Source organism: Rhineura floridana, chromosome 14 (genome assembly GCF_030035675.1).
Source record: "Rhineura floridana isolate rRhiFlo1 chromosome 14, rRhiFlo1.hap2, whole genome shotgun sequence".
NCBI classification, from domain to species: domain Eukaryota; kingdom Metazoa; phylum Chordata; class Lepidosauria; order Squamata; family Rhineuridae; genus Rhineura; species Rhineura floridana.
Window position 1 is genome coordinate 37,897,237 of NC_084493.1, and position 26,748 is coordinate 37,923,984.

General features: G+C 45.5%; 2 protein-coding genes across 4 annotated transcripts in view; one reads left to right on the plus strand and one right to left on the minus strand.

The window, feature by feature from the left end:
- ADAM10 (ADAM metallopeptidase domain 10) overlaps positions 1-4,673 on the plus strand; it is a 54,889-nt gene extending 50,216 nt beyond the window's left edge. The window contains exons 15-16 of the mRNA XM_061595951.1: positions 2,131-2,257; positions 4,089-4,673. Of these exons, the coding sequence (XP_061451935.1) occupies positions 2,131-2,257; positions 4,089-4,183 (222 nt within the window). The 3' untranslated portion in view covers positions 4,184-4,673. The remainder of the gene's footprint in view (positions 1-2,130; positions 2,258-4,088) is intronic.
- Positions 4,674-12,428: 7,755 nt separating this feature from the next.
- Positions 12,429-26,748, minus strand: part of LIPC (lipase C, hepatic type) — a 67,764-nt gene continuing 53,444 nt past the window's right edge. For 2 of the 3 annotated variants that reach the window (XM_061595001.1, XM_061594999.1), the window contains exons 6-9: positions 26,053-26,295; positions 21,335-21,455; positions 19,663-19,881; positions 12,429-18,145 (exon numbers count right to left, since the gene is read on the minus strand). In XM_061595001.1, the coding sequence (XP_061450985.1) occupies positions 18,046-18,145; positions 19,663-19,881; positions 21,335-21,455; positions 26,053-26,295 (683 nt within the window). In that variant the 3' untranslated portion in view covers positions 12,429-18,045. The remainder of the gene's footprint in view (positions 18,146-19,662; positions 19,882-21,334; positions 21,456-26,052; positions 26,296-26,748) is intronic. The other variant, XM_061595000.1, reaches the window with a different exon arrangement.

Below are 26,748 nucleotides of genomic sequence, written 5' to 3' on the forward strand. Positions count from 1 at the left end.
TTTGTAATGAGGCCTCATGGGGTACAGGTCATGCAGTCAGCTCTTCCTCAGCAGTTCTTAGTATTGTGTGCAATCAACGATTTTTGGTAGAATTCTTTAGTGCCCTTTGAATCTGTAGCTGCTGTGTATGTCTCAGGCTTAAGTGATCTTTTATAAGCTACTGAAAGTGCAGTCATCTCAGCTTCCTTACCCTGCGCCCAGTGTCTCTTGCCACCTTAGACTGATTCTGGCAAATCTAATAGTGTGTGCAATATCTACCTTATTGACCTGTTACAGTTTTGTCTTCAGCTTTTAGCTTTAACTTGTGACTTGGGGCCAAGATCTAAACGTTTGACTATGCAAAGTGTACTCTGTGGTCACTTGGGAATGGAAAGGAGTACTCTCTCTTCCTTCAGCACCAGCACATCACTCAGCCAATGCAATTACCCTCCCTCTTCTCCCCCTCCCCCAGTGAGTAGCATCCTCTGTCAGCGATGTTCCCCAGCAGCAGGAAGACATACACCCTTGGTCAGAGCATAGGCTTGCTGGAAAAGGCCAGGTGGCTGGTTCAGCTCTGTAATGCTGTGCTGCAAGGACTAGGATGTGTCTGTCTTCAGTAGGCCCTGCCCTCACAAGGCTCACTTTGAGAATATATTAATAGGAAAACGTTGGTCTGCTGCATTTTGGGTTTGCTCTTGTCCTGTGTTCCCTCTTTCTTTATTTCATCTCTCCCCCTCCCAAAAAAAGGTAACACAAGAAATGCTGCTGCTACTGGCACAGTCCACCAGTATTCTCCTTCTCTGGGAATCCTGTTAGTGTAGCATTGTCTAGTTTTTCCTATGGAATTTGGATGGTTTCCAAGATGGTTAAGTTGTTATTTTCTTTACTAGCCCAGGGAAAATTCACTTTTCCAGACTTGTCAGTTTCCTTTTTTGGAGAATGATTTCAGTAATGTATGGATGAGTGCTCTTGAGTTTAACTTACAAATTCAAATTGAATTAAAGCCCAAGAGTGTACTGGAGAAACTTTTTAACACAGCAGTTAGATTGGTAACGGTTAAGTAGCCTTTCCTTTGCATTGTGAGTTGTTTATTTTCAACCTTGTGTCTAATGCTGGAGTTGGGAGTAAAGTTGGCCGGTACCTTTCCTGAACAATTCCATCCTTCCATTGACAAAGCAGGTGGGTTGTCCTGGTCTGAGTAGTTGAACAGGCTTTCTGCATTCAGCTCATGAGAGCTTTACCCATCCAATATTTCTTTGGAGCTGTAACTGCATCTATGCTTTTCTTAGACCATCTAAACCATGTCCAGATGTGGTTTTCATAGAAGGTTTAACCCTCCTACAAACCTGGCAAAAAAACTCACTTGCTGACTTTGGGGTATATCTGGACCCCAGTGAGCATTTCCAATGGAAGGATGGGTTCACTTTTTCCCCCAGAGACTTTTTTTGGTCACCACAAGTGTGCTTGACACTATCAAAGCACCTTGAGCCAAAAAAACTCCACTTATTCAGAGGAGGCAGAATTTTTCTGCGCAGTATACGTTGGATCCTTCTCCATGCATATTGAGGAAACACAATTTCTGGTTTTGTTTTTGTTTCTGTTTCCAGAAGGAAAACAGCAAGCGGGAACTGGCTGAAATCTGGGGACATTGTACAGATTAAAATTTGTGACAGTGTCCTAGGACATTCCAATAGGTCTACTTATGTGTAAATTACACAATTAAAGATGCACATGGGGCCAAAAAGTGCCCCACAAGTGTGCATGAGGGTTAATCAAACAATAGATGGTTGGCAGCCCCTCAATGAGGCTGTTTCATTTAGTTTTACTTGTTAAGAGTCAAAACAATTGAAGGTGCTGTCATGAAGAGCTCTGTAGCAAGCTCTGTCCCATCAGCAGTGCTGGGATCTGCATGTCCCTACCCACCTCCCTCCTGGTGGACCAAGAGGAAGGCAGACGGGCTGCAGCTAAGGTTGAGATTCATATCCTCCTCTGTAGGCTCTCAAGGGTCCTAGAGCCTTATTCATGGAGACCTTTGATGGCATCCAGGTGATGGCCTTGAACTAATTATAAAACTTGGTAGAGTTGTACATAGAACTCATCAAGATGATCTATTTTAAAAATAGGCTTTTGTGTTTTGTCACAAAATTTCAGGCACACTGGTGGGCTGTACTGCTTATGGGGATTGCGCTGATCATGTTGATGGCCGGATTCATTAAGATATGCAGTGTTCATACCCCAAGCAGCAACCCAAAGCTGCCACCACCTAAACCCCTCCCAGGTAAGCACTGCCATGTTGTCACTACTGTAAATCCTTTTTTGAACCTCTTCTGTATAATGGAAAATGTGGCTGGCATATTGTATATTTGCATTATGAAAGCACAATGCTGTGTTTGCTATGAAATACTCTTGTATTATAGAAGAGGTGAATGTATGAGAAGGTCAAGTGCTACCTCTTAGGCTAATAGTCTGTTGTCCCCGGGGCTGTCAAATCTTTGTGGACTTAGCAGAATGTGTGATGGGATGCACATTTCATCATGCTGCTTATCACAGTTGTCACTTTTGCTATTCCTCAATATGGACTTTGGGCATAGAGACAGATTTCAGCAGCTACTGGTTGTCTGCACGTTTAGGTATCAACTAGTTTCTCTTCTCTAATTGGTAAAACTGTTATAGTTGTTGGCATGCTGCCGTTTTCTCTACAGGTTGCTTTTGAAAGACATAATTTAAGCCATCTTTGTCCCACATTTCCAAGATTATTTAAAGGCAGCTCACATAGTTGAAGCATATTTTTGTATAAGGTAGGCACACATCAGAAACATTAAGGCATCCGCAGACTGTCGAGCTGCCCATGTGAAAAGATACCCCATCCTCCAAAGAACTAAACATCTGGTCTACAGGGGGTGGGGGCTGATCTCCGTAGTCTCCAGGGAAGGCCATGAGAAGCAGCAGTTCAAGCCTCTGTCACAGCACCAGCAACATCTAAGACCTGAGAAGGCATTTGCTAACATCATTTCTGCCCTCCTGAGCCCTCATATGTCACCACTGCCTTTTAAAAGGACTCTAACTGTTGTGTTTATGTATCGGTTTTCGCTTAACTGTCAGCAGCCTTGGAGGCCTGTTGTCAGGCAGAAAGGCAGGAATATAAATATTGTAAGGAAATAAAATAAAGCAGATACCTTAGAAAAGCCAGTGGCCAAAGCACTGAATCAAAGCACTGAAAAAGCCAGTGACATGGTTCAGCACCATGCTGAACAACTGAGTTTTTAATAAATTCCTAAAAGAGAAAGGGACAAGAATGAACCTGGCACACAAAACCATGTGATATCCTATTTGACACGGATCTTAGGACCTGAATTAAGCACTATTTAAATGTGAGGCTGATTTATCTCCCAAGGAGTTCAGTTAAGGAGCAGCGCAGGAACAAAGGAAGAAATATAAATATTATAGTTCTTTAATGAACATTTGCACCATGCTAAACTTTCAGGGTGTAGGGATTGGACTTGCAGCAAGCTAGCCCCTTTTTCTACCCTTCCTGCGTTCCTCTGCCCTGTAACTGGTTGCCTGCTCCGTTAGAAATTTCAACATATTATCTGACCCAAGATCTCTGCCCTGGCCAACAGCATCCTCTGCCAATACATAAATGATTTTACTGTTTGTTCTGCTTGTTCTTTTAAAAGGAGTGTGCTCCATATTTGCAGATGTGTGGGATGTAGTTGGCAGACCTGTCTTTCAAAGCATATGTGAGTGTATGTCTTGAACTGTGTTACTTGGAAGGAGGTAACACACTGTCCCACCCCCAAGGAAGAAATAACCACCACTAGTTAGGAAACTAGCTTCCATTAATGTGGCACCTAGCTGTTCCAATATGTAGAGGAAACCCTAGGGGGGGACACTAAAAATAAAATAGATGTGACTTGAAATGAGTCTTAAGTCATGCTGAAAAGTTCAGCTTATTTTCACAAAGATACTCTTTGCTTGGGAGTTCTTATCTACAATAAGCAATTAAAGGCTTTGCACATTTCCATATAACAATCCTTAGGTTTTGACTGTTTAGCTTCTAAGCAGTGCAAGATACTTTTTAAAAGGAACTGTTCTGTTGTTTCCTGCAGGCACTTTGAAGCGAAGGAGACCGCCCCAAACAGCTCAGCCCCCTCCGCGCCCAAGACCCCGAGAGAGTTACCAGATGGGACACATGAGACGTTAAGGGATGGTTTTTGCCTTGGTTCTTCCTAGTGCCTACAGTGGGAAAATTTCACTCCAAAGAAAACCTACATGAAGTCATTGTCCCTGGTCTAACTTCCAATTTAAAAGCAGAAGCAAGGGAAAAGGAAAGATGTGAGATGTCCATTGTTCTCATTTCCCTGCCCAAAAGAGAAGTGGCTGATTCTGAAATGGATTTTAACATTCTTAAGCAACATGATCTCCTCCCCCTCTGCTCTTCGCTGTTGCCTTTTCTTCACGTGGAGGCAAACATGGCTGTTGTGAAATTCCTCTTCACATGAATTAAAGCATATATTTTTCAGCTGTCAAGGCTAGGAAGCTAGACATTGGAGACGTTACTTTGCCAATGTACATAAATTGTTATAGGCAGACATTGTATTTCTAATGTACACCTGTACTTCTGTGTGCAATTGTAAAACAAGAGAATTGCAATATGGATGTTTCTTTGTATTATAAACCTTTTATGCTCTTAATGGAGAAATTACTGTTTAATTGACATACTCAGGATAACAGAGGTTGAAGGTGTATAAAAGTCTGGATTCTGTAATGCTTTATGCAGGAAGTGTGAATCGGATCAAATCCTTTTTTTATGTATTGTCAGAATTACTGCTAACATTCTTTGTCAGCGGAGGAGTGGAGCAGACAGGAATGGGTTAACTCCTCCTGGAGGCAGAGTCAACACTTGGAAAAAAAATTAGTTGGTGACCAGCCAGAAGCGGAAGGGAACCTTCTCCCCCTCTTCAGTTGTTGACTCTACTTTCAGCAAGCAATGGAGTCAGTGTATTCCTCCTGGGTCCCCATAAGGGATTCAGGGGCCATCTTGTTTTTTGTTACACTCACAAGAGACGCAGCACACAGACTCTCTGCCTCTCTCCTTTCACTGTCCCGCCTGTCAGTGAATAGGCAGATCTGGGGGAGGAAGAGAGGGAGAGCTTCTGTGAGGCATGGGAAGTGCCTAGATGCGGCGGTGATCTGTCCCGCACCCCCCCCCCCCCGTGGTCCTTTGTCAGAACGCTCCTCTGCGATCCCAAGGAGGAGAAAGTCCCTCCTGGAGCATTGCTGCTGCGGAGCCAGGGAGGAGCAGGGATTGGTCCCTCATTCCCCACACCTCCCTTAGAGCTGCAGACCCCCTTCAGCAATGTGTCTCCTCAATGCACGGTATCCACCATTACAGGTAGAGCCGCTTGGCTTCTTTATTTAACCCGGGGGGGCATCACTTGTGGGGGAGGCAGCCCTCCTTGACTGAGGAGGACAGCGGGTCCTTGAGCGGGGGTGGGAATCGCCACTTCACATGGAGAATCCCCCGGCCACCCACGCCTCAGTGGTGGATGCCATGTTTGACTCCCCACCTGAAGTCTCATTTTCCCAGCTCCACTCAGCCGAGGGGAGAGGAGATGGCCCACATGTCTCCAACAGGCAAAAAGCATGCCCTATCCCACCATCCTGAGAAGCCCTCTACCTCGGCGGCTGTGTTAGCCTGGTTTAACAAGGACATGATGTGGGAGGCAGATGCTTCCTTAGCCAAACATTGGGCCTGCGCACAAAAGCAGAGTGGCCACAAGCATTCTAGGGTCTGTTGCTATGCTTACTTTTCTTCCTTCTCCTCCTCCTCTAGGTCCACCATTAGTCCCTGGGTGAGGGACTGCATGATTAAGGCATACCAGGCCAAAGGTTGGGTCCCCTCACAGGGAATCACTGCACACTCAGTTAGGAGGGACCGCCACCACATGAGCTCTCCACGTGGATGCTCCGCTGGAGTAAATCTGCAAAGCCACCACCTGGACTCACCCATCCATACTCGTTAAGCACTACAAGGTGGATGCTTTCCCTCTGCCAAAGCTGCTTTGGGCAGGAGGATTCTCCAGAGGGTCGTGGCCTAGATACACTCCCACCCGAGGATGGGGGGGGGTGTCACTGCTCAGGTACATCCCATTCCCGTCTGCTGCACTGATCAAGAACACAAAGTTGGACTTACCATGCAGTGTCCTTCTGGTCAGCAGAGAGTGGAGCAGACAGCCCCACCCTGCAGCAGAACCTAGCCTTTGAGGATACCTCTCCGGGCAAGGCGCCTTTTGGCTGCAAACTTTCTGGATAGTGTAGTAAGGTCTCCTGTTTCTCCTCCTTTCACTGTCAGGTGATGTGCTAATGCTGCTTGCTCTATCCACTGTTTCTGTAGATTATTATAGCTGGGACACGAACTGCAGAGGGAGAGAAGGTCCCTCCCTTCTTGCTGGCCACCAACTAATCTTTTTTTCCAAGTGTTGACTCTGCCTCCAGGGGAAGTTAACCCATTCCTGTCTGTTCCACTCTGCTGACCAGAAGGACACTTCATTGTAAGTCCAGCTTTCCGTTCACTCTGGACACAAAGTCCAGGTTGCTCCTCCTACACAAACCCGGCTAAAATGAATGAAGCTGTGATCCGAAGGGGGCGTGTGTAGGAAATGTTCTCTGGATTATGTTCTTCTATCTCGTGTTGTGCCGGTTGCTATCCTGGGGATAGCACATGCCAGAATGTTCCCACTGTTAATTTTTATGTAAAATGTCTGACTTCTGAGAGCTCGGCTTAAGTATTTTCAAAAAAGGAGAAAAAAAAATATTTGCCTATTCTGTTAAATGATCACCTATTTTTTTTTCACGCTTTGGTAGAAAGACAAGTGTGTTATATTTTTCTCAAAAGATTACAACTGGTTTCTTTGATATGTTCTGATAGTCTTAATATGTAGTAATTAGGTTCCCAATTCCTGACAAATTTGGGAGAGATGAAAAGTTGTGTTTAATTTTTTTATTTAATAAGTATTTTGGTAATTTTTCAGCATGATACTGTTCTTGATAACCACTAAAACAAAAATAACTACTGCAGCATCTGCTGTAGTTGTGTTTTAATTATGTAGGCTGGGGAATGTCCACAAAAGGCGCTTAAAGGAATATGGAAGCTCAAACAGCACAATGGCCCAAAGTTTTTGTTATAAATGTAAATAATTGGCTTTTTTTAAAAAGAAAAAGTAGAAAAAACAAAAGCAATGTCATAATTATGCTTAACTGCTATGCAGGAAATGGAAGAGGGCATTATTCAAGCTTGTGATACACTGCTTCTGTTTTTCCAAAAGCACCAAGCTAATTAGGAAACAAATGGCTGTAAAAATATTTCTGGCTTTGCTTAGGAAGTAAATTTTGCTAAGGGTTTGGCCAGGGTTTTTTTTTTTTTCCAAGAGTATACAGTTTACACACACCTTCTCATAATGTGAAGCAAGCCAGCAAGGCCAAAAATGTTAAAAGAATATAATGGAATCTCTTCCTTGTAAAACTTGTACAGTATGTGGTGACTTTTTTCAAAATACAGCTTTTTTGTACATGGTTTAGAGACAAATTTTGTACATGAAACCCCCAGACCAATAGACTATAAATAATTCTGAAGGACTAGCTAGAAATCTGTAGTTGCTTTTAAACCATTTTAAAATGCATTTTGGGGTAATTCTGTTCTTGTTTTGTTCTTTGGACTGTGCAAAGACTGGAAGCTAGGTTTGCATTTCTGAAAGGTGACTTTTATTCTGCAAGAGTTCATAGTAACTTCTTGAGTGTGGTAGATCTTGGAACATGTAAATTCTTTGCTTGTAATGTTATCCTGTGGCTAGGGTGTTTGGCAGAGAGCTGGCTGCTACCCTGTTTTACTTTGGGTCTAAGCTTAATGTTTTCTGCAAAGAGAAAAAAGTGCACTGAACTCTCCACTACAAGTCAAGATGTGGTAACCTGAAACAATATCAAGGCAAATTGCGATCTAATACTGCTGTCAGTTTAATGTCCACTGTGTTTTATACAGTATCCTCTTTTTTGTTCACTTTGGAAATTTTTACTAAAAAGTTACAAAATAAAATAAAGTATTGTGCAAACAAATATAAGGGTTTTTTTGAAACTTGAAATGCATTAATAAATAGACCTGATGAAATCACCCTGGAGGTTGAGCTCTTTCTCAAAATTGAAGAGCAGTCCATTTTCATGTGCCTGCCTATGTTTCACTGCCAGAAGCTGGCTGTGCTTCTTAGTAGGTCTCATTGTATTGGTGTGGCTCAAAGAGAATGTCAGATAAATATGCCCCAAATCACACTGCTGATGTATCTGGAAACGCTTGTGGAGTGTCATCTCAGTACAGTGCTATGGTGTGATTCTTTCTTACACTATTTGCACCTCATTGAAATGTACTGTGGAAGGGTTGGGGGGTATTAAGGTATGGATTATGGTCTGTTTCCGGTCAGTGTCACTATCACATGTGTTTGTAAGTAGAGATGTTGAAGGCCTGGGGGGAAAATCAGGAAGACTCGAGGGGTGGGGAATCCTGGTTTTTTTCTGGGCATTCACATCTCTATTCATAATTCCCATTCTGCCCCATTTGGGCATTAATCTGTGGTTTTCTAACTATGTATTTAAATGTTTTATCTCAATGTGCGTATTTCTAAATGTACTGTATTTTAAAATATGCATTTGTTAACACATTTTGTTGCATACTTGAGCAGGGAATTATATCACGTAATCAGAAATGTGAAATCAGAAGTTACATTCCAATCAGCATATTGGTCGTCATCCCTTATATACCCAGCTGATCACTGCGCTCTACAGGTGAGGGCCTCCTGCAGACACCATCTTATCAGGAGGTCTGTTCCGCACAACATAGGAAGCGGACCTTTAGTGTGGCGGCACCTACCCTGTGGAACTCCCTACCCTTAAATATTAGACAGGCGCCATCTCTGTTATCTGTTCGGCACCTATTGAAAACATTCCTCTTTCAGCAAGCCTTTTAAGTAGAGATCTTATCCCAGTCTGTATCTGTGTTGGAATTGCTTTTTAATATATTTTTAAACTTTTTAAAAAATATTTTTTAAAAGCTGTTTTTAAAGCTGTTTTTAAAGCTGTTTTAATATATTTTAAAGGCTGTTTTTATGATGCTTCAAAGTTTTTAGTGCTTTTGTTTGCCACCCTGGGCTCCTACTAGGAGGAATGGCAGGATACAAATCAATAAAAATAAGAGGTGCAGATAAGTATTCAACCCCTCTGCTTTGGAAACTCCCAGTCTACACAAATGAAAGAAATTGCCTTATTGAGGACACAGTTACCTTAACATTGGCCTCCACCTGTGAACCATTAAAATTGCTGTCACTTTGTCAAGATAAAGACCCCACTGCTGAAGGTCAGGCTGTGGATCTGAAGGAAAATGAAGACCAAAGAGCATTCTACAGAAGGTTGAATGTAATACATGTGCATAGATTAGGAAAAGAGTACAAAATAATATCCAAGTGTTTGGATATCCCAGTGAGCGCGGTTGGATCAATAATCAGGAAGTGGAGACTGTATCACACTACCCAGGCACTGCCCAGAACAGGCCATCCCTCAAAACTCAAAGCACTTGAACAAGGAGACTTATGACAGAGGCCAACAATCACTTGGAAGGAGCTACAGAGTTCAGTGGCTGGGAGTGGAGTAATGGTGCACCCGTCAACCATATCAAGAGCTCTGCATAACACTGGCCTGTATGGGAGGGTGGCTAGAAAGAAGCTGTTATTCAAAGTACCATCTGAAAGCATGTCTGGAGCTTGCCAGAAAGCAGGAGAGTGCCCCAGATGTGGGAAAGGTTTTGTGATTAGATGAGACCAAGATAGAGCTTTTTGGCCAAATCTCAAAGCGCTATGTGTGGTGCAAACCTAATGCTGCCCATGCCTCAAGACACACCATCTCGTCATGCTGTGGGGATGCTTCTGATCAGCAGGGACTGGGCATCTTGTTAAAATTGAAGGAAGAATGGATGGAGCAAAATACAGGGAAATACTGCAAAAGAACCTGCTTCAGTCCACTAAAAAACTGAAGCTTGGGAGGAAATTCACTTTTCGGCAGGACAATGATCCCAAGCACAAGGCCAAAGCAACATTGGAGTGGCTCAAGAACAAAAAGGTGAATGTCCTACAGTGGCCCAGTCAAAGTCCTGATCTCAATCCCATTGAGAATCTGTGGCGCTCTTTGAAAACTGCGGTCCCCAAGCGACATCCAACCAACTGAATGACCTGGAGCGAATCTGCCAAGAAGAATGGGCCAAAATCCCTGTGACACTGTGCGCAAAGCTGGCACATACCTACCCCAAAAGACGTAAAGCTGTTATTGCAGCGAAAGGTGGCTGTGCCAAATGTTAATATGTGTGGGTTGAATACTTATGCAAGCAACATGTTTCAGTTTTTTATGTTTCTTACAAACATTTCCTAACAAAAAGCCAATGTTACCTTAGAAGCATTGATTTTGAGTTTCAGTGTTTCAAAATAAAATATACAGAATGAAATAACGTACTATTTGTAATTCACTAATATGAGAGCATTGGTCAGGGGTCTGATTACTTTTGCAAGGTGCTGTATGTACATGAATATTCCACATAGAGTTAAATTCATTTGCCAGGATACAAGGTTCTGTGCAACTAGTTTTGGGCTGCTGACCAGGGTGGGATGGGGGTTGACCTGTCTCTTAAATATCAACCTCTTCTTTTCACATGGCAAACAGATCTTGAATTGGAGTCATAATTTCATGGGAATCATAGTAGAGTTGGAAGGGGCCTATAAGTCTAACCCCCTGCTAAGTGCAGGAATCTAACATAAAGCATACCTGACAGGTGGCTGTCTAGCTGCCTCCTGAATGCCTCCAGTGTTGGAGAGCCCACCACCTCCCTAGGTCATTGGTTCCATTGTCATACTGCCCTAACGGGAAGTTTTTCCTGATGTTCAGCTGAAATCTGGCTTCCTGTAACTTGAGCCCATTGCTCTGTGTCATACACTCTGGGATGGTCGAGAAGAGACCCTGACCCTTCTCTGTGCGACAACCTTTCAAGTACTTGAAGAGTGTTATCATATCTTCCCTCAGTCTTCTTTTCTCAAGGCTAAACATGCCCAGTTCTTTCAGTCTCTCCTCTTTGGGATTTGTTTCCAGTCCCCTGATCATCCTCATTGCCCTCTGAACGAGTGGACGTTTGTTTGCGTCCTTAAAGTGTTGTGTCCAAAACTGGACACAGACGTCAAGAACAGGCCTAACCAGTGCCAAATAGAGGGGAACTAGTATTCCATGCAATTTGGAAACTATACTTCTGTTAATGCAGCCCAAAATAGCATTTGCCTTTTTTGCAGCCACTTCACACTGCCTCATATTCAGCTTGTGATCAACAAGAATCCCAAGACCTTCTTGCATGTATTATTGCTGAGCCAAGTGCCCCCCATCTTATAGCTGTGCGTTTGGTTTCTTTTTCCTAGGTGTAGAATTTTGCACTTATTCCTGTTAAATTAACATTCCATTGTTTTCAGCCAATGTTCCAGCCTATCAAACTCCCTTTGAATTTTGTTTCTGCCTTCCAGGTTATTAACTATCTCTCCCAATTTTGTAACATCTCTAATTTGATAATCATTCCCTGCCCCTCCTCATCCAAGTTATTAATAAAAATGTTGAAGAGCACTGGGTCCAGGACTGAGCCCTGTGATACCTGGCTTGGTTACCTCCCCACTTGTAGAAGGAGCTATTGATAAACTCTCTATGAGTATGATTCTCTAACCAACTGAATCCATCTGATCATTGTTCTATCCAGCCCACATTTAGCTAGCTTGCTAATCAGAGTATCATGGGGCACTTTGTCAAAAACTTTGCTGAAGTTGAGATATATTATGCCAACAGCATTCCTACAGTCTACTAAGGAGGTTACCCGATCAAAAAATAAGATTAGTCTGCCAGGATTTGTTCTTGACAAATCCATGTTGGTTTCCTGTAATCACTGCATTGTTTTCAAGGTGCTTACAGGTGGATTGCTTTATAATCTGCTCCAGAATTTTCCCAGGGATTGATGCCAGCCTGACTGGTCTGTAATTCCCAGTTTCCTTCTTTTTGAAGATGTCAAAGACCCCAGAGGGTGCACCAACCCCAACTCCCTTTTCCCAGGGCAATTTCTCCAGGCTGTCACTCTCCGAGCCTTTCTTCTTACCAGGGCTGAATTACACCAACACCAACCCTGTAAGGTAGGTAGGCTGCCACCACCCCTTAACTTGGTTTCCCACTCAGAGAAAGGGGAGCACCAATTAGAATGACAGATTCCCAAGAGCAAAATCTATTGTTACACTCTCTGCCCTGGAGTATTTCGCCAAACCTGAAACAGTAGTTTGTAGCGTTGCGGTCAAGCTGCTGGATTCAGAGCCAAATCCCCAAAGTGACACATACCAAAGTAATAGAAGGTAGTTTATTAAATATATTAAATGTGCATATAAAAAGAGCAGCATACAACTTCCTTTAAACCCAAACACCCTTAACAGGTCTAGGCATAGTCAACACTTACATAAAACAGTGAGAGGTTCACACAGACAAAACATAACAAAACTTACTAGCCTCAGCTAACACTTCAGAAAGCATAAGAGCCTGACTCATTTTAGGCTTCACACAACATCATATAGGCGAGTCAAGACAGAATAGAGGGGACCCTTTGGCATAGTTTTGAGGTGGATGCAGTGGCCTTTAGAGCTGCTGCTACATCCTTCATTTTTGCCAGGGCAATTTTCTTGTGGGCTGAGGAGTTGGGAGCAATGGATGATGTTTCTTAGTCTCAAAGATTCTATGAAAAAGATTTCTCAAGTTTCAGCCTTGTCGGCGGATGCTTCACTGGATGCACTCCAGTTTTCAACCAGGTCAGTGGCAGCTACTACAGTGGCTAGGAGGAACATCAGTTGGAGGTTGATCAGGCTTCTCAGCAGATGCTGATTGGCCTGCATTTTGCTGGTTCTCAGCTTTTTGGTGAACATCTGGAAAAGCACTTAGTGGAGATGGACAAGAAAAAGGCACTCCCTTCAGTTAAAAAGGATGACCAGAAGGGATGTCAAACTAATTATGTTGCCAAGCCCAGGGGGTATTTTCAATTCAAATCCCGCTAGGGTAGACTTGGTGGTGGGAGGGGATAGTCCTGCTCCAAACAGGCTGGGGATGACACTCTTCCTCATCCTCATCCTCATCCTTTTTCCAAGAGTGCCAAGAAGGCTGCCTCCACTTCACACAACCAGGACTCTGGATCAGCTTCCAGTGGGGTCCCAGCTTCTGCATTTTGGTGTTCACCACGGTGTTGGTGGCCTTGGTCGCCTACCTGTGCACCAGAGGGATCCATTTTCATCCCTATCTGGACTATCTTGCTCCCTCTTGGGAACAGTATCTCTAGGACACACAAGTGACTCTTTGATGTCTGTAGTATTTGGGTTTTGTAGTCATCATGGAGAAGAGCTCCCTGACTCCCATGCAATCTCTGACACACTTGGGAATGATTCTGGACACAAATTGGTTTTGGATCTTTCTGACTCCGGAGCGGGTCCAGAAGGTGTTACGATTGGTAGAGCTGGCAGTTGCATCGCAGTCACTGGACCTCATGACCCTGGCTCAGCTACAGGCTATAATGGTCTCTTATTATGGTCTGGTTCCATGGGCTCAGAACCATTCTTGTTTCCTTCAGCAGATTATCCTGTCCTTCCAAGAAAAAATCATGTGACGAGCAAAATTGGAGGTGATTCTTCCAGACAGGCTGCACAGGGATCCGAAGTGGTGGCTGTTCCCACAGAGTCTGCTCAACGGTGTGAGCCTGGAGTATCCTGAGCAGTTGGTACTCACCACCGACACCGGTCTGTATGGATGGGGAGCCCATTTGGGAAGCAAGGTGGTGTAAAGCATCTGGAGCAGCCGGGAGATGCAGATGGGTATCAACTGCCTGAAGTTGATGGCCATTTGATTGGGACTGATCTCCTTTCAGGTATATGTCCAAGGGGCCCACCTGCTGGTTCATACCTCCAACACTTCGGCAAAGGGTATGTGAACCATCAGGGTGGGACTCATTCAAGGCCTCACATCTTGGAGGTCAACAGGCTTCTGTGCTGGGCAGAGTCCCACCTCCTGTCCCTTTGGGCCAAACATCTGGCTGGGGTGGACAACCTGATGGCAGACTGGCTCAACAGACCCTCCATCAGGGAATCAGAGTGGCAGCTTCACCTTCAAGTCTTTGCCCAGGTGGCAGATCAACTGGGCCACCCAGTAATGAATCTGTTCACCACTGCAGAAAACACACAAGTGGTGGCATTCATCTTTGTTTCCATGCAAGAATGCATGGAGGGTAGATGCACTGAAGATGTCCTGGTCCAAGGGGCTCCTCTATGTGTTTCCATCCTTCTCATTGTTTCAGTGTGTATTACAAAGGGTGCATCAATTCAGGGCGGAGGTGATTCTGATAACACCTTACTGGCCTCAGTGCCCGTGGTTTCTGGATCTACTCAATCTACATGGGAGCCTTGGAGGATTCCAATGAGTGAGGACCTGCTTCAGCAGGGCCTAGTGGTTCACCCATGGCTAGACCTCTTCCAGCTGGCAGCCTGGAGGCTGAAAGGGGCTGGCTGGGTTTTTCTGCAGGTGTTCTTGACAACCTGCTCTCCTCCTGCCAGGCATCCCTCATTGGAACCCTCAATGGGTGTACTCAGCAACGTGGCGTTTCTGTCTTGGTGTACCATGATTGGTGTGGACCCCACCTCTCCAGATGTTAACGACCTGCTTGGTTCTCTCCAGGAAGAAGTGGAGAAGGGCTTGAGCTGCAGCACCATCAAATGCCAAGCAGCAGTGCTGAGTGTCCTGCCCGAAGTCGAGGGATTCAGACTCAGACTTTTTCTTTTTATTAAAAGAATAGATACATCCAAAGCAGCTTGCCTCATTAACCTAACTATTTCTAGGAACTCAGCTCCGCTCTAGCTCTAACTAAGCATGACTTTGCAACTCTAAGATGTTGACTGAGCAACCGGGTCCGCTTAAGTAGGCTTGGTTCGCTCGTGCAAATGAAGACTCCGCCTCAGCTCAGTCTGTTGAACTTCCTGCCCCATAAACCTCCATGCACAGGGCGAAGGTGGCTTGATCTCAGCTTCCTCCTCTGACACAGGGGGGCTGCTAACTGTCAGTTTGAGTGCGGGAAGCTGGGCAGCACTCGGCTGGGAAAAGTCTGACATGCACGTCTGAGTCTCTGGTGGCAGCGGCGGCAGCAGCGGCGGCAGCAGTGGCTTGTCCAGTGTCAGATGCGCTAGGTGGCACTTCCACAGGGGATCCGGAGCTGAGGGGGCTGAGCTGTCCAAGATGGGGGCTGGGGCGGCATGTGAGTCCATCCTGCTGTCTGCCCCCTCCCCGGGTTCCCAGTCCAAGTCCTCATCCTCTGTTTCGCGCTCGTCTATCTGCCCCCTCCCTGCATGGCTCATGACACTGAGCAGCATTTTGGCCAGTCTCAGGGGTCTGGTGGTTTCTTTGCACCCTTTATACAATTGGTTCATGAAGGGGTGAGTCTTAAGTTGCAAAACGTGGTTCATAGGTTCCATAACTGGAACCTAATTTGGGTTCTTAATGCTTTGATGGGCCTGCCTTCTGAATCCATGGTGACTTGCTCTCTTAAGTTGCTGACTCTCAAGATGGTGTTTCTGGTGGCTATCAATTCAGAGCTGGGTGCCATCTGCTAATCCTCAGCGGTGCATTTTTCATTCAGATAAGGTGGTGTGGCCACCTGATCCCTCCTTCATTTTGAAGGTCATCTCGTTATTTCTCCATTCCTAGGAGGTGGTGTTGCTCTCATTCTGTCCCAGTCCTTCCTGTTTGCAGGTAAGGAAGCGGCACGCCCTGCACATCTGTCATGCCCTGCAGTTCTGCTTGAACAGAACCCAGGAAATCAGAAAATCGGAATTCCTGTTTGTTTCTTTTGCAGGGCCTTCAGCTGGCAATCAAGTTTCCACTTCTTCTATTGCTCAGTGGCTGGCAGAGGCAATTGGGGGCAGCCTGCGAGGCCATGGGTGAGCAGCCGCCACCAGGGGTGTTGGCCCATTCACTGTGGGGAGTGAGGGGGCTTTCCCATTGTTGACATCTGTAAGGCGGCTACATGGGCCTCAGTGCACACCTTCAGTAAGCACTATTGGGTAGATGTGTTTTCTTAAGTGATGATGCATTTGGAAGGAGGGTTTTGCAGTGAGCTGTTCGCATGTTGCAGAGGAATCCCTTGGGTGGGACTGCTCTGTAACATCCCTGTCAACACAGTGACCTCCAGTCTGGCAAAAGCAGAAATTTTATTTACCATGAACTGCTGTTTGCAGACTGGAGGGGAGAACAATTGGCCTGCCTCTCACTTCCCCTGCTTAATGGGAGCTGTTCTGTGCAGTTGATCACTGGGTTGGAGTGGTTTATGACTGGGCCTCTTCTGAGTTTCTGGTTTTTGAGCCTGGTCATCTGCAGTTGTGGTTATGGGGTTTTCTTCCACGTTTGTTTGGTGAGTTTTGTGTGTGTGTGAGGGGTTGAGGAGTCGTCCTGCTCTGCCAATTATTCTGGTGACAGGGGTGGCTGCTCCCCCAGGAGAGGGAGCAAAAGATTGGAATAGACCCTGCCTATCACTCCCAGAGGGAGGAGCTTCTCTGGCAACAGAGCCTCCTCCACTCCAGTCTGCAAACAGCAATTCACAATAAGTAAAAATTCTGCTTTTCTCTGGCGTATTGATTTTGTGCCCATAAAGTGTTTTAGGATTATAGGCCATAATCCCAACACATTTTATGACCACAAAAGTCAAGACTAACTTTCACACCAGTGTTAAGCTTGAGATGGAAGACTTCATTTTACTATGGCTGGTATGGCTAATGGAATGGCTTTCCCGCTTGAAGGACGCAAACAGTATATTTTCCCCAGTTGTCTAGCAGGGCTGGCCCTATCAGTGCGGTGGCCACTTCAGACAGCAGATACTGGGGGCAGGGAACAGCAGCACAAGGTGCTGGAGGGTAGCCGTGTGGGGTGCAGTGGAAGATGCTGTCCCATTACCACCATGGGTGGAAGATGCAGCTGCCAGTCCAGTCAGCTAATATATGTGGCACTGGAAAGAGCACCATTTTGCCCTTTCCTTCAAGCAGAAAAAGACCTTGAGGCCAGCCCTGTTGTCTAGAAGGCAGAGACATAGCAAATTCCAAAGGCACCTTCCAGCATTTTGTTGAAGCAATTTTATGGGACTCTCCCTTCCATAGCAAAGTGTGTACATTGTCATCTATGCAGTCCATCTGTACAGTAATACGTTTGTATAATGCCCTTTCATTTCAATGGGGTTTGCACAGGAGAATGCCCTAGTGGACGGTGCCCTATTTTGGCATGGTCTTCTTGAAGAGCAGCTTTTATAAACTAACTCAGATCTCACCACCCTGGTGCCCTCCAGATGTTTTGGACTACAACTCCCTTCAGCCGCCGCCAGTGCAGTATAGGAAGGATGGCGCCTGAACTAAATCCATTCTCTAAAGTTGTTGCATCAAAATGTAACCACGTTCAACATTTTAAAAGTATGGACACGGTTTAGGATTTAATTTTAATGTGTCAATAAACATGGAACAATTCTTGTTACTTGTGAGATCTCATCCTCTAAGAAATAGGGAAAAATTATCCTCGACCTTTAGCCTGCATCAAAGTGCTGTTAAAGTTTTCCAACCAGATCAGACCAGATTTTTTTTTGTGTAAAATTGTATATTGCTTTATTAATAGAGTTGACAATGCAAAATCCATGCTCTGCAGCAATCTATAAAATATGCATAATCTTGGCTACTTAACAGCTGATTTAGGTTATTTCACAGTCTATTCAGCCTTTATTTCTGTAATCAACCTTCTCCTGGATATATGGAAACTATTGTAGATTTGGATCCAGCAGGGTTTTTATGCCTTTCCCCACCTCATCTTATATATGTTAAGAAATAACACACAGAAAAGGTACAGCTTGAAAGGAACTGAAGAGCAGAACCAATTCTTCTGGGTTCTTGCTGATCTGTATCCTCACCTGAGCCGCTGGGAGCTGACTTCACATCGAACAAACATTTTCTCCTGGCCTGGGTAGAGGTGCAAATTATCGACGCTTTGAGAACAAAATGTCATTCTACACAGAAGATTTGGGGGCGGGGAGAAGACAGATTTAAAAAAAATACTTATTTATACTTGTTTGTAGTTTATTTTAATAGTCATCTTTCCAAGGTGATGTGCCATGTCTTAAAAAGTGCACTCTAAAAATGGCATAATAAAATACTAATTTGGAAACTTCTAATGAGTAGAGCAACAGTCAGCCCATCATTACAGAGCAGGGCTCATGGAGGGTTAAATCCATAAAGAACTGCATCTGTTCTTTGATCCCAGGCTGAGGTCTGAAGGCACATGAGGCCAGCTCCCTGCTGAAGCTAAGCAGGGTCAGGTCTGGTCAGTGCCTGGATGGGAGACCGCCTGGGAACCCTATGTAAGCTGCCTTGGGTTTCTAGCATGGAAAGAAAGGCGGAGGATAATTGTAATAAATAAATAAATAATAAATATATGAATAGTTGAGAAAAGTAATTGACAGTAAAAGCAATGAAAACAAGGACAAAATGTACAGTAGCAAATAAAGCCAATCCTCACAATGGCAGCAACACCAGCTTTCAGCACAAGAACAACTCTGCTGCCTCATGGGATATTGCTAGGGAGGTGATCAGGTGGACTTTCCACATAGGGAAGCTGCCTTAAACCAGTTCAGATGATATGTCACATCTGTCATAGCAGCGGTAGAGCACACGCTTTGCACCCAGAAGGGCCAGGTGCAGTCACTGGCATTGTTAAGCAGCCTGCACTCTGAGAGCCAGTCAGACAGCACAGAACAAGAGGGAGGGGGGGTTGAGACTGTGTGAGGCAGCTTCCGGTCTCCCTCTACTATTGCCCACTCTCATTGGCAGCAACTTTCCAGGGTCTTTGGCAGAAAAAGGTTGTTCTCCTGGTATTTGCTCCTTTACTGAACTGGGGATGCCTCCGAGGATTGAACCTGGGGCCTGCCCACATGCAAAGCACCTGCAGCCACTGAGCGGCAGTCCCTCCCCTCTCCAGCAGGACAGTGTCTATGTTGTTTTTAAACAAGGATGCACATTTTCTATGGTTCTGTGCAAATACAGAAAATGCAGGATTCAAGGCCTTGGTAATCTCTGTTCTTCCTTTTTTTTCAAGAAAGAAATCCCTCCTAGTCCCAGTGCAGACCTTACTGTGAGGACAAAAAAGAGGGTTAGCTTGCCCATTCAAGCTTTCTGCCTACAGCAAAAGTGGTCAACATGTCGTCTTCCAGCTAGCATGACCAATGGAAGGAGGAGTCCAGCAACCTCTGCAGGCCCACAAGTTCCCTCTCCTGGAGCTGACCATGGCTGTAGAATGAAAGTGGGACTGGAACTGGTTGTGCTTATCCTTTAATGCGCCCTTGGCCAACCTGGCATTCTCCAGATGGTTTGGACAACACCTCCCGTCAGTCCCACCCAGAATGGACATCGATTGGAGTTGTAGCCCAGAACACCTGGGCAGGCTACCAGGTTGGCGAAGGCTATTCTAATGACCCAGGCCCCCAGCAGACGTATAAGCAGTTAGTCATCTCAGTCCCATCACACTTACTTCTGTTGAGTTTCGCCTGCCTTGACTCGTATCGTCTCCATGATAAGTCCTGGCCGACGGTCCCCCTTTCTCCATGGGATGATGGTTTGAACAGTGTTCCAAATGTTTTCCCAAATTGCAATTCCTTCCCACTTCAACTTGATCATCATCAGCTCACCGATATCAATTTCCAGAGGAACAAGGAAAGTGTATGTTTTATTCCCAGTAATGCCTTCGACTCTAATGGGGGCGGGGAGAGAAGCCACAATCAAAGGGTGTTAATAACCAACTAAGTTGTCCTTGGCATAGACCCATTGAAATCAATGGTCAAGTTACTTTGAGTAATGCTGGATTTCACCCAAAATACCTGCTGGGATTCTAATCCACCATCTATTCATTCATTTGTACGGCACTTTCCCACCAAGCTGTGCTTACTATATAACAAATGAACAGCACCAATGTACCAATTCAAATCTAACATAATATACATAATATAATGTACACTTCCCCAAAAGCAGCAGTAAGTAGCACAATGCCCAGTTTATTAGGATCCTCTGACAGTCATAGAATAGAATTTTATAGAATAGTTTCAACACATTGAGCTTTAAAAGATACTCATCAGCCAACTGAAAGGCAGCCTTTACCTTTTCATCAGAAAGACAAGCAAGTTTGCAAAGAAGTGTTGTCTTTTAAACTGCTAGCATGACATAACTCCATCAAAGAAAAGGGAAAAAAGTATCTAGCCTCCCATTGATTACTTTTCTCATTCTCTGAATTCCTGTGCCATTCCTAACCCCAGCTGGTCTCTAAATGTTTTGGAGCCCACCTCCCATTATCCCTGACCAGTGGTCATGCGGAAGGCTGCTCTTTGTTAATCTGTCACAAACAAACTTGAAAGCCTCATCATCACTCCATGCACTTGTCAGAGCAAGAAGGAGCTGTTATTACACTTGCACTCTGGCAATGACATCACCACCCTGTCTTTGAAGAAAGCCACCTGCGCTCCCTCTTTGATACACCATGGGCAGACATCCCCAGGGATGGGGAACCTTTTTGGCTCTGCAGGCCGTATCCTTGTCAGGTCAAGTTCCCCATGGACCAACTTCCCCACCCAACATGGTTAGGAACCCCTGTACAAAGTGGCAAAAGGGAAGCTTGGCTCTCCCACCCATCCACTGGCAGGAGGCCCAAAGGCATATTGGATTACTGTGCAGAGCTCATAAAGTACTTTGCGCAGGGGTTCCCACGTGTCCAACACCCAGCTGCCTGTCTGGTGGGAACTGCTACGCGAAGTGCTTTGCAAGCCACACACAGCAATCCAGCAGGCAGCCAATGCTTGCAAAAAGCAGGCGCCTATCAGTTGCGCAAGCAAAGTACCTGGTGTCTTGCCAATGGACAACTAGGAGCGCACCTTACAGCTCCCAACTGTGCACTGGCAGACGTGTCTCCACCTGCCCCATAACCTGATGTCGTCATGGTCAGGTGGGCGTGGTTTGGCAGCAACGGCCTCATAGGCCAAATTAGGACCCATGACAGGCCAAGTCTGATGCATGGGCTCAAGGCTCCCCACCCTCGTTCTACGCAAAAGCCAATGGTGCCAATCCCTCTATGCTGATCCACAAGTGCTGCCCTCAGAAACAGATGTTGTACCCAGCAAGGCAAAGGAGCGCACTGGGTGGTACCTGGCACTCACAAAGTTATGGAGAGGTTTTCAACGTCGTCTCTGCTGCCTGTCAGTGAGATAGTGAACGTTGGATCAATTTGTCTCTCTTTGAATTCGTTGATGAAATGGATCTTGAACTGATAGTGATAAACTGCAGAGCGGAAGAACAAGGGGCTGAAAACACACATGCACACAGACACGCACATTATGTGGCTCTCTTCTTTCTCCCAACTGCAGGGGTGAGGCGCCTTGGGCCCACAGGCCAGTCGGGGTGCTGTTTCCCCCCTAACAATGCCCACTTGGACGTCACTGGGTGACATCAGCTGAAGGGTGGTGGGCAGGTTCAGTTCTGCTGGGGGGGCCCTCACCAGCACATTCTCTGCAGGAAACATGCTGGTGATGCAAAGAGCAGGGCTCATCAGCTGGTGCTGGAAGCATTCAATCCTGCCCAGCACTGCTTCCCCGGCGTGTCTCCTGCAGGGAACATTATGGCAAAGCAACCCCCTCCCCCCACCCCAAGGGCCTATTTTGATAGGTGGGATGGGATCAGCCACCTGACATCATCATGATGTCAGATGATTGGCAGGTAGGCTAGGCCACGGACCTGTCAAAGTTTGCCCTGAGGTGGTGGCCCTATTGGGCCAAAAAGAAGTCAAGTTTTACTTGCTTTTCAGTGCCAAGGAGAGACAATTTCGTTCTCTGGAGCTTTTCATAGATGACTGGTTTTTTCTTCTGGCTTTCCCTGCTTTTATGGCTGACTTTACTGCAGTTCCATTTATCTGTGTTTTTTTTACATTTGATTGTTTACATTGCTTTTAATTTCAATTTTTTTATTGTAAGCTCCCAGGGAAGCTTTTTGTGGAAAGGCAGGCTGGAAATCTTTGGCGTTGGTGTCTCATGCGTGCGGCTTCTTCTTTCTAGGCGATGTTCATCAACAAGGTGACAAGGATAGAAAAGGAATCATTCTTAGAATCACCCAGCAATAATGTTGTTGATTCAGAGCAGGGCCAGCACCAAGGGTCAGCATGGTTGGGCATCTGCCAAGGGGCCACACCCCAGCAGGGGCCCCTTGATGACCACCCCTCCATGGACCTGTTCCTCTTCCTCCTCCTCCTCCTTTCCCTGCCTCTCACTCCCACAAGCAAACAGCCGCAAGGGTGGCCCTTATTGGCTCTGTCTGGCGGAAAGAGGAAGCAGATGGTAGCGATGATAGGAAGAGGAGCAGCAGCAGTGGCAGTGAGGAGGAAAACTCTCTGAGAAAGGCAGCACTGAGAGTGCCTTATCCAAGGCCCCGCGAAACCTTGAGCCAGCATTGACAGTGGCGCTCTTGTGCAGCTCTTGTTCATTGAGGGGGAGGGGGCTTGTGCAGGTGAACTCCCCATTGGATGATGCCCCAAATCCCTGCTTGCTTTGAAATTTGCAAAATGCAACCATGTTGCAGTACGTCTGGGTCATTTCTGGTGTGTTCTTTTTGTTCCTGCTTGGCATTCTCACATGATCTCTGCAACATCTTGAGGAAATTGTCCCAGATCATTTGACAGGGCCTGAAATAATAGCTGCACTGTAATTCTCCATTGGCTACTATGAAAGGCCACTCTTGTTCTATGCACTGACCTTTTGGATAACTTAAAATTCTCAAAACGCCTTTTCTTTTGAAGGCAGCAAACTGCACTCCCAGTGGAAATCTAGTGGGGAAAGCAGAGTGCTGGTCCTTATGGGAGTGAATGTCATGCCCCCAAGTCTGTGCTATAAATCAGGAAGTCATCCTGATTTGAATCTCATCTCTGCCATGAACTCAAATGACCTTTGGCAACGTTGCATCTTTTAATTTCAGGCTGCAATCTGGGGATAATCTTGACTTTACAGAGAGATGTTGTAACACAGATAACTAAGGTAAGCACCAGAAATCATCTGAAATGCCATATAAATGCAAACTAGTACAGAAGTGATTTCCTGTACCATGAAAGTTGCAAGCCCAGGGATGCTCATCTTACACATCTCTGTTTTTTAAGATCTGTGGATTTAGCCGTGCAGCGATGGGGACTGCTCTTTAGGGAGTCGATCCAAGCCCTTGTGCTGCAAAGTCAACCCTTCAGAGCTTTGAAGTGCTAAGTCCTGTTTGGGATGGGTTGACTCTGCTCTGCCTTTTTAGTATGCATCGATTATTCTATGGCACTGAATAGTCATTAAAAATGTATCTGCTTTTATCCTGGATTGGTTAATAGTATGTTGTTTTCCCCTTTTACAGCACTTTGAGTAAATGTTGAGTAAAACTTCTTGAACAAACGACACTGTTGTCGAAAAGTCTACTTGGCCTGTGGGCTCCTTGGGAGTCATGGGGTTTTGCAAGACTGAACCAGGGGAGCATCAGGATGGAAGGCAACATGCCATTAGAGGCAGGAGGGCTGCACAGGGAAAGACTGCAGGATATGTCACTCTCCCCACCCCCGGGCCAAGGAGAGACAATAAATTGCAATTCCACTTTAAAAATGCCCACTACTCCTGTTATCTATTTGCCCTTTAACAAACCAATGCAAGTGACTGTATGTGCCTTCCTGCTGTAGACAAATGCCAGATAAAATCTGGAGTACCATCAGAAGGAGGAGGTCATTTGCCACCCTCTCTGGCCTGGTTGTGTCAGAGCGTCAAATTAATCAGAACAAGCAAGCAAGAAAAATCTGCAAACCCATCCCCCCACACAGACGCCCCCAAATCCACAGGTTGCTCTGCTGTGTTGTGTAAGCAGACTTCTGGTGGAGTGAGGCTAGGCAGGCTGGGACCTGACTGCGTGCTCGCTTGCTTTTGCCCAGCTCTCAGCTGAGCCCTTCTGATTCCTGGGAGGATGCTGCCTTTGACTGGGTCGGACTTTTGCTCCATCTGGCAGCAGCTCTCCAAGGTCTCATGCAGGGGTCTTCCCCAACACTGCTGCGACTTAAGGTCCTTTTAACAGGAGATGCCAGAGACCAAACCTAGGTTTCTTCTGCATGGAACATAAGCTCAGCCACTAAACTGTGGTCCCTCCCTAAGACAGGAGATCCAGCAGTCCGCATTTGGTAGGTGGTTGCTCTAAGGTTGTATCTCAGTGGCAGAGCATCCGCTTTGCATGCATAAAGGTCCCAGGTTTAATCCCCAGGATTGCTAGCTTGGGCTGGGAATGCCTGAAATCCTTGGAGAGCCGCTGCTAGTCACTGTTGACCAGAATAGCCAGCATGGTGCCCTCCAGATGTTGTGGACTACAACTCCCATCAGCATCGTTCATAATCACGAATGGGTATGTGTGTGTTGTAATCCAAAACATCTGGAGAGGACCCTGTTGCCTCCCCTTGGTGGGTAGACAATGGTGAGCTGAGCGGGCCAAGGATCTGAGCTGGAATCAGCTCTTCCCATGTCCTTGCTCCTCCTGTACATAAACAAACCCACTTGGAACCACTCCAAGAAGCAGAGACTGCTTTATTTATTATCTGTTAACTAGATTTTGTAGTATTTTATTTATTTATTTATTTATTTATTTATTTATTTATTATTTGATTTATATCCCACCCTTCCTCCCAGCAGGAGCCCAGGGCAGCAAACAGAAGTGCTAAAAACATTTTAAAACATTATAAAAACAGGTCTTAAAATACATTAAAACAAAACAACGTTAAAACCATTTTAAAAAGAAAAGCTTTAATTATTTATTGAATTTATTCTCTTTGTTGAATTGGTCCTATTTGATTCTCTTTATAGGTTTTGTAAACCTCCCAGCCCCCCTTCCACATATTCTGTATTTTGAGAATGTGAATGTTGGTTGTAAGCTGCTTTGGGCTCCCTCAGAGTGGGAAAGTGGCAGATAAGTACAATAACTAAACTAAACATCCTTGCTGAGCAGAATGGGACCAAGTGAGATGTGGAACAGTGGTACCCACAGAAAAGCTTAGGATTCCCCACCATTATTGTTGTTGTCTACATTTATATCACCCCTTTCTTCCATGATGGAACTCAGGGTGGGTGTGTTCCCAGATGGTCTCCCATGCAGACACTGACCAGACCCTAGTTCTGCTCAGCTTCAGCAAAGTGGCTCAATCAGGTGCCTTCAGACCCCTCCTATCCCAAAGTAGCGATGTAATGGACAAAGAGAAAGGGCCGGGGGGGAGGGGTCCTCCCTTTTCTGGCTACATCCGGGGGCTAGTGTGAGATCTAAACTGAGGACATCCCAACAACATGAGCTTAATCAATGGAGGGTGTGCTAGGAAGCAGGGGAGAAAGGGATGTTGAAGCCTATCTTGAATCACCAGGGAACATAATGCATAACTGCATTCTCTTGCTCTATCTGTTGGGAATAAGCACACTTGTACACTTTAGTACAAATGTAGGGTGATGTCCCCTCTAGCTAGATTTGGGGACAGCTCTGTTTTTGTTTACAGTGATTTAACTTCCTTCCCTTTGTTTGTTAGTTGAGTTTTTGCATATTGTCCATTAGCCACAGAAGAGTAACAGAACGTTTTATAATCATGGACTAAACTTACTATCTACTTCTGCCTTTTCTCTCCAAGCTAAAACCTGTGAAACCAGACTGCATGAAAGTCGCGAGTAAACTGCTTTTATACTTTTTACTACAGAAAACTTTCTTTTATTCAGCTAGTCTGTGTGAGGAAAGGAGGTAGGGCTGGTTAGTGCTCAATTGTTTTGCCAGTTTTACTCTGCTAGAGACAGAACTACAATTGTTCTTATCTCATATCGCAACACCATCCTCATATGCTTACACCAACCTTTGAAAGGTATCTGGGCTCGTGTCTTCAGGAATAGCCGCCGGCTGCCAAGGACCCTCTCCTTCTGGATATGGTAACCAAGGATGTTGCACCTCTTGGCCCTGCAGCTGAGGCACCGTCCCTTGTCAAACATCTGCATGTCTTTGCACCAGTAGCCCATAATTTGCTCATTGTCATGTCGCAGGGAGTCAATAAACAGGTGGACTGACCTTTCATGGGCACACTTCACTGTCTGAGCCAGTCCTGCAAAAAAAATAGGGCAGAAAAAAATAGCGATTCTGCAATCTTTTGTCCATATGAAACAGAGAACTCTCAACCTGGTCTCTTATTTCCAACACTCTGCTGACAATTTCCTTCCAACAAGCCCCCTCCTGTACCCACCAATTTTGGGTACAGAACCAGCTATCTTGTGTTCCAGATGTCAGGGGTGAATGCCTCCTCCTCTTGAATCACTCTGTCAGCAGAGCCAGGAGAGAGACTGTCAGAAAGCTGAGAGGAACAAGAAAGGGGGTTGTGCTTGAAGAACCCAAGACTTTGCGCCTGGCAGAGAGACCTTCCCTGAGGACCCATCCCTTCAGAAACAGCAGCAGTAAGGAAAAGGCTTTCTAGGGCCATGATGACAGCAAGAGCAGCCAGTAGACCAGTCATCTCCCTCTCTATCTTCTGAAATGCTGGGCTCTACATGGCAGGCAGCAA